The sequence below is a fragment of the Lytechinus pictus genome, chromosome 15 (genome assembly GCF_037042905.1).
Source record: "Lytechinus pictus isolate F3 Inbred chromosome 15, Lp3.0, whole genome shotgun sequence".
Taxonomy (NCBI): domain Eukaryota; kingdom Metazoa; phylum Echinodermata; class Echinoidea; order Temnopleuroida; family Toxopneustidae; genus Lytechinus; species Lytechinus pictus.
In genome coordinates this window covers 21,118,722-21,127,234 of record NC_087259.1, presented here as the reverse complement: position 1 = coordinate 21,127,234, position 8,513 = coordinate 21,118,722, and the positions used below count along the sequence as shown (strand labels likewise).

Below are 8,513 nucleotides of genomic sequence, written 5' to 3'. Positions count from 1 at the left end.
ACGCTTAAATAGAACATATAAGTGTATGGGATGAAATTAAGATGGTGTTTCCGGTCACTTTATATTTCACTTTTTGAAGCACTAAATAATGATTTTCGGACGCAATTTTTTCTGGGCTTAATTTTTTTAACGTATCACAGACACAGGTGACAAGTGTGACTTTCTAGCTCAGATTCTTTAAAGTCAAATCAATGTTAGCAAATTACTTTAAGCGTGGAAGATTGCGAAAGTTGATAAAAAGAGTTAGAGAGGGAGTTAGAGAGAGATGTGGAGAAATTCGGCTAGGTTTTTTTTAGAAGGAGTTGATTAATTAATCATTGAAGTTAATGACGTATATTGGCTACTCTAGTTACACCTGTGCCCATCAATGGAGCGGAGAGGGAATCCAGCCATGGGCGTATTCACATAATTAGCCTCAATTTAGCTCATTCACTGTCATCCCAAAATATGTAATGTATTTATATTCGTAAGGCAGATCTGGTCATAATCTTTAAAATTTATTCCAAATTTACGAAATATGATTTTGTGAAACTGCTTTGTAGTTTACCCTGTAGTTTAGTGAATGTAGTGTAGTGTCATTTTAACCCCCATTCGGAACATCTGGTGTGGATTATGTTGTATCAAAATAGAGTATCGACAACTGCGGAATTCCATTTCAAAATGTCACGACAATAATTTTAGCAGAATGACGTAAATGAATAATCGCAGGGGATTATGGTTATTTTGCTATACTATTATTGATACTCACATACATGTAAATGTGACATTAAAAAACTTCCCCTTGTTTGCCGATAATGTATCATGTGCGTAGAGGGTGGCAAGCAAATTTTTAATCAAGGATCCCCCCACCGGAATTCAAGTAAATGAAATTTGGATGTAAAAGAACTGCAGATAATTATGTACATTAATTTCTACTAAATTAAGAGTTTAAGAATTGATTGTCTTTTTTTCAAATCCCAAACAGTTGGTGAGTGAAAATAACTATATGGGGCCTACGCATTTCATTATTAGATTAACGTTTCATTTTCAGTTAAAGTTGCCCTTTACGAAGCCCTATTGCGAAACAGAAAAGATTCAACCGTTTTGAAAGGTTGGTTTTTAATTGTCTTTCCAATGTACGTGTCAGTTCCCTTTAAAAACAAATGAATTGTTATGTACACAACAGTTAATAAAGTCACTGAGATAATTTTGATTTAGAAATTAATCTGGACATCATTTCCTGGCCCGCTCTCTGTTGGACCGATTTGTTACCATGGCAATGATTTCTAATTCTGTAATTGTCTGATTTCCGCTCGATTTACGTACTCAATCAGCGGGGTATATTATCAGGGAATACACAGTCATGATACAAGCGTGGTTGATAATATTGAAAGTAAGTTTATTACAGAACGTTATGAATTCTTCTATTTTTGTACCAGATATAGAATCACCTGTTTCGGTCCCCTGTTCTTGATCATTGACTAGTCGACCATATTTCCTTACCTATAGCCTTATTTTTCACCGAGCAATAACGTCTGGAGAAATAAGCACTCCACTGAGAAATACAGACAATCATGGGAATGAAGGAAAATTTGGTGTTGGCTCTTTTTTTGGCGGGATATTGAATTCTATCATAAATCGTTGGCCGCGGCAGACAGTGCGGTATCAGGTTCTGTTCGTGCGATCGCTTGAGGCTTCGCTGAGCCCCATGTTAACACCTTCTCGTTGATGAAAAGGGATCGATATTTCGCTGCTTCCCTTGGGGTATCTAAGTCGTTGTACGACCCTTGCACAAGTCATCAAATTCTCACCTAGTTTTGTGGTGGCTTGTATGTTAAAGGCACCCACAAAACGTATGCGTTTGCAAAGTTTAGATTCTATATTATTACAACCGGGCTTATGTTATCTGTAGTTAGATGAAACAAGAAAAATGCCAGACCCTAACATGATTTCTTGCCTTCTTGCATATTGGAGATCATCATAGTCAATATACAACCCTTCCACTCTACCCAGCCCCATTCATGCCATTAAAAAGTAATTCTATGGGTGGATGGAAGGGGTGGACTTATGACATTACCATTCTATGATTATTTTTTCTGAAGAAATATTCAGCATATCCATCCGATCTCAGAAGGGACATCATGTGGTGTTTGAAATGATTTTCATTTTATTCAACATACACTTTCAATAGACTCTTTCATCGTGGTGAAAAGTTGATTTCATCACGTTATTTAAAAAAAAACTTTCTTTCATGTTTTCATTTTTGCAGATCGAGTTGGGAGATTCCAGCACTCAAGAGCGGTCAGCAACGTTTTGTGAGCGACTCGGACGGGAAACATTACCCTTGGTACGGCTGCACTACTGAAGTAGGGGTGATCGTGGGACCTACGAACTGTTACACCGTGTGTCATCTACGGATGAACGATAATTTCCACCCCTCCATCACATGGGACATTCCGGTGCGCAACAGCCACGAGGTCAAACTTACCAAGCTCGCGCGCGACCAGAGCTTTACGGTGTGGTTAATCGCGAGCAACAAAACGACTGGTCAGAAGTTTGTGCTTCGTACGATAAAATGGCGAATGCAAATCAACATCGCGGTGGATGGTCGACAACCTTTGGGACGACGAGCACACCTTTTAGACCCCATAATTCAGGAACAACCGCAAATACTAGAGCCAAATCAGAACGAACTACCCCCTCCGGAAGCCCTACGCGCACCCAACGCCAACAACGCGCAAACTTTAATATGGCGACCCATGACGGGGCGTGAAGTAGTTATAGTACCTCCAGTAAGCCAGTAGCGATTTTTACTTCACTGGTGGACTTCTAGAAACTTTCTGTAATTGAGAATCACAATCAAAATGAGCAAATATGACTGTTTAAACGAAGAGCATAAAGTGATTGTTTTTATATTTAAGAGACGATGAGAAAGAGAGCAATACGTTTATATCACTGTCAACTGCCGAATTTTTGCTTCACATGTCGAAATGACCATTAACAAATGCCAGATGAGTTTAAGGTATTTCAAAATGAATGGATGGCGTCATTGTATGACAAACTACGTAACAGACAGTACTTAAAGTGTGATATTGCTGACAAAGAATGCTCGCAACTTTCCAGCGGTTATGTGCAATCTAGCTACCAAGACTTTCTTCTCATTGTTTTCCTGATTTGACATTGACGTTGATAATCACCTCAAAGAAGTATGAAAATCGTGTAATCTATTGCGGATGATAGGCCTGTTATAAAATATGACTGAACAAGAAAATAATTGTATAATTTCACCATATGAATTGGACAAGGTGAAGCATCAGTGCCTTAATTGAAGAATCATTTATTTTTATCTTTATATTGGATGAGTAAGTAGTTATACAAATAAACCCTGATTATAAATATTAGTTAGGCCGTTGTGCACCAATATCTTTTCTTGTCAGAGATGCGCATGTCTTCCAGCCACGAGTTCTTTTATCTGTGCCTTGAAATATCTGATGATTCAGTGACTGTCTTTGTGAGATGTTCAGAAGAACTGCTGCAAGGGAAATATAGTCTCAATCTATCCCAGTCACACTGTTCCTGATCGACCCGTGACCGATCATTGAGAGCCGTATAGGAAGTCATCAGTATTCTGTATCGTTGGTTGTCGATCTGTCCGGGGTCGGTCGTCATAATGGTTTGATCAGTAAGGGTGTGTGTGACTGGATCCCTAAGCGAGCTCTTCATTGTACCATTAATGTTGGTAAAATGGTAGATAATTAAATAATAATATATTTTAAGTAATAAAGTACACTGTAACAGAAAGGCTGGTTAAGGTTTTCACACCCGGTTTATCGTACAAGTTCCTCCATTGATATCCTCTGAAAATAACAAGGATTCTTACAAAAGGTATACCCGCCAATGATTAGGCCTATAAGCGTTGCAGCACCCCCAGTTTTAAAAGGTTAATGTGATTTGCAAGCCTTCTCTGAATACTTACGGGATACCATAATTAAATAACATTTATTGGTAAATGGATGCTTGCTGAACCTTGGGGGCGGGCTGGAATTCTTTATGAGGGAAGGACATGCTGATGTTAACAGTATTTCGAGCGTCTCTTCTTTGGCAAAATTGAAATACGGTCTGAAATATGAACACAAAGGGAACTTAGCTGTCCGCTAAGTTGGAAAGATGGGATATCCACTTCAAAAATAATAATTTTCACTATCAAAGTTCAATCCAGATTTCCAGGATTTAAAAATAAATCTCGAGCGGCTATTAAAAAGACAAATCGAACATTGCATTTAGATTTTTTAGACATTGTGGATTTGAATATGGAAACTTTTGGATTTAAAGACAAATTCCTAGGATCTAAAACTAATCCAAGTTTGTCTGGTCACTACTCACAGTCGCTATGGATTTATTTTAAATCCTTGAAAGTTTAAAGTAAGTTCAATAGTAAATTAGACATCTGAGTGAATAGAATGAAAATGTTGGTCTTTTGGTGGGTAAAACACGAGTTCTATTGTTCTAACCAAAGAACTCCATATTCGATATGTTACTAAGTAGAGTATTCATCGAGTAATCCTAACTACATTGACCAACATGATATTTGAGTGTTACAGCATAATGCACCACATGATCAATGAATTCAGTATCAAAATCAGTTGATGCTTAAGTTTTGCTCCAGACTCCAAAACTATTGCATTTTGTCAGGAGCAAGAATAATTGGACGATGTTAAGAGGGTGTTCCACTTCCTGTGTACCTCAAGTGGTGAATACTTGAGAAAATGATTTGCATATTCCTCAAAATTTGTAACTTATTTATGACAGAAACTATGCAAACGATGTTGCTGAATTTGAGAGGATATGCAAAATGTAAATATACTTTCATACTGAAGAACAATGTCTTCCGTTATTGGGGAAGGAGAAAAGGTTCAATGGCCTTTCATTCTTGCTTAAGAAAAGAAAATATAAATATTTTTAACTTTAATTTCTAAAGATTTTTTTTTTTTTTTTTTTTTTTTTTTTTTTTTTTTGGGGGGGGGGGGATTGTATGCATATGCTGAAATGTTTATTCCATTGTCAGGGTTTAATTTGCATTTAGTTGGTCTAGTGCTACAGACTCATCGATAACACCAACTCCAGACCAATCAAAGCTTCTATACGCTACTACCCATGACTTACAATCGGTCGATTCGGAGTCGGTATCGTGTGACTGTATTATAAATCATAAAGGAAGTCGTATTTATTGGATCATACGACTCCGGTAACCTTTTTTTTCCTCAAACACATCATTATGCAATGATAATCATTGTATTTTATTAAGGACCATCAACAATAACGTTACATGACAATGTCATTGATATCGTTATAGGTTTACTTTACGCGTTAAGTGGGACATTTTTGCAATTACTTCGCAGACGCTTTCTATAACTCAGAGAATCTATTGTCAAAAGCCCTTCATAACAAAAGAGCCTTCGTCGAATATCGGTGAATCAAAACAGAAGTGTCGTCCTCGACTCTGGACAAATAACAAATTTGCAATTTTATGTCTGGTCCGAATCTTAAGACGATGTGCTGCCCTGGTCCACCAAATTTTGACAATGACCTCTAATCTGTCTATTGTGATTGATTTTGACGGGTATTTTCAATAGATGTTGGACGTTGCAGAAAGCGTCTACGAAGTGGATGCTAGAATACGCTAATATTGCTTAAACAACTCGCACTGTTTTATGTTTTAAAAAGTTGGTGGTCAGTTCTTGTGTGCCAAATCTATGAAATATCCGTTATGTTTAACCAGCTGTCGAACGAATTTACAGAGTTGCAGCACGTTTTGGGAAAAGAGTCAAAGTTCTGTTTTTATCTGTCAAGGTTTTATTTTTCATGATTTTGAGACTTCAGGTTTTGTTTTTAATAATTCCAAATGTTCATCTTTCACTTTGTTATGTGTATAAAACTAATTAAAATATTTTCGTAACAAACTGAAAATTTAGATAATGCTGATGAAAATATCTTATTTATGAGCATTTCAATTCCATGTCTTTGGAGGTGTTATTATTTTGTAATATCTGATGTCGTTTGTTACAAAAGCAAGAAATCTCGATACATATTTTTGCGTGTACAAAATTAATGTACATCATCGAAGGTAAAGTGTGACTATGTTGTGAAAATCACCTCGAATAAACCACATTGTCATGGTGACTGTGAAGAAAGAAGCAATTTTTACACAGTGAATGTAGAAACAAAGGCTCTTTACTAATGAAAAGAATCACGTGTGTATTCACTTCTATGTGATAGTGTAATCACTGTGATAAAAAAGTTAATCATATACCTTTTTTGGTAGGATGAAATTATCACAGTTGTCACGCAGTGAATAAAGGTGTTCATATACTGTAGTGACAAAAGCAGCAGAATCTCAAACGCTTTAATTATGAAGTAAGCTTCACTTTTTGTGATGAAGTGAATCACATTTTTTCCACTTTGGTGAGTTTGGTCAGACCACACCTAAGGGCTCCGTAACACAAAGATTAGCGATCGCCAAATGAACTGACCAATCAATATCAATGTTACACGTGCATTTGGTTTAAAATACGGACCAGGGACCAATCAGTGCGGTTCTTTCATAATTTGCAATTCATCGCAAACCTTTGTGTGACGGAGCCCTTGTGTTTTAGTGTAGAAAGAAACAACCGTGTGTTTTAGAGAGTCCGTTGTTTCAAAAAATCAAACTGCCATCACATTAGTACTGAAATCATCATGAATTCGTTTATCAACAAAATGTAATTCATTAAAGTCTCGTAACTTTTACATCGGAATGCTGACGACTGTGAGGAATGTTTTCATGAAGTATCTTGTCAGTGATTTTCACTGACAAATTTGCTCCCAGCCAATCAGATGCAAGGATTTCAATAGCTTATAACAGAAGTCAATGAAAATCGATGTCTATTTGCTTCATAAAATGCACCCCTGTACGTCACCTACAGTTTTCCATCGATAAAGGCTGAACACTGTCTCATTTATGATTTTCATTTTTTTTATACATTTTCATGAAATAAGGAGTGGAGGAAATAATAATATTGTAAGAGTCAAATTTTATAAATAAATAATGAAAATTTGGTGCCGATATTGTTATAATTTATGTAGGATCAATTGTGAAGGCTAATTGTGAAGTGGAAGTGATAATGAAAAGTGTTATTTTTTTAATGAAGACACAAAATTAGGATTTTACATGATTTACTTTCCTGTTACACTACAACTTCGCAGAATATTCTGCTAAGTGTACAATTTTAAGAAGAATGTGGTTTTATTTCAAAAGAAGAATTTAAAAGTGATATTTACTTACCATAATATTGTTTCGATAATAGGATCCTACAACATTCAGTGCAGTACAGTAACACAACTTGATAAATGACTTTTTTTTTTTAACAAAAAAAAGGCTCAAAAGTCTGAGGGAAGATTGGGCTCCCGGGAATTCACCAAATCATATTTGTAACATTTTATCTTCAGATTTACGTTAGTTTCAACTGCAATAACATTCAAGCGTGTTTCTCTCTTTCCTCCCGTTTTAAAAATATTGATATTGTTTTTCATTGTTGGGTGTCTAAAGAAACATCGTACATTCCAACATGGTGAATTGGTGATCGTATTGTTATCTTTTCATGCTCTCTGTTTTTGAGCGCTTTCACTAACTTCTTTCAATATGTGTTTACTTAATTTTTATTGTATGTGTATTTTCTAATTATTTTTTATATAGATCCAAGGTTAAAGTAAATTTCGTCACTGTTTGTGTTCTTTAAAACAAGTCGTTACAATCAACATTATAACAGCCTCCACAACATCCTACTTTGCTCCTGCGTTGGACTATTTGATAGTCATAATTTATGACTGCTATCCTTTCTACGCCGTGTTTGTTGTATGTTCTGACAATCGTGAAGTCATCCGCGATTTGATAAAATTCTTGCAAATGCCTTATATATCGGTTTGCACGAGGGTGCAGTTTACAATTATGATTTGTTACTCTGTCACGCAAACCTCACACAATCTTCCTTATTGCTTCGAGGACGGAACGGCATTGAATTCTAACATTTTCGTTGCTATTATGAGAAATTTGACTTCATTTTGAGCAATAAAGATTTGCCTTCCTGATGTATTTTTTGTGAATTTTGTAATATAATATTATGTACAGTAGTCATTAATATCTAGATAGCAACAACGGTGCAATAAACATTTTTTTAATGTGAGACATTCACACAAATTTATACCTGTTCTCCTGATCATTCATTAATGAGTTAATCATGTTAATGGTTTGTTGAATTGGAAGTTCAGAATTAATTTTGATTTTAAATATCCAACCCCTGTACACAGGTTATGTTTTCACAAAACGATGCAAGATGCAGAAGACAAGTTAGACAACAGAAAAGTTGAATGAAAATGTATTGAGTCAGAAAAATATATAGAAAGGCAGACATGAAAGAGATGCATTGGGCGAGGAAGAGGGAGAGGGTGGGGGTTGATACAAAAAGGAGGGAGAGAAAGAGTGGGGAGCTCGGGGTAGT

The 8,513-nt window shown here is 36.0% G+C and overlaps 1 protein-coding gene across 1 annotated transcript; it reads left to right on the top strand.

Annotated features, from left to right (window-relative positions):
* The first annotated feature begins 685 nt into the window (after positions 1-685).
* On the top strand, positions 686-8,216 carry LOC129277888 (protein FAM78A-like). Its single transcript, XM_054914069.2, has 2 exons — positions 686-690; positions 2,171-8,216. The coding sequence occupies exons 1-2, from the start codon at positions 686-688 to the stop codon at positions 2,781-2,783; spliced, it is 618 nt and encodes a 205-aa protein (XP_054770044.2). The 3' UTR covers positions 2,784-8,216.
* Positions 8,217-8,513: the final 297 nt, after the last annotated feature.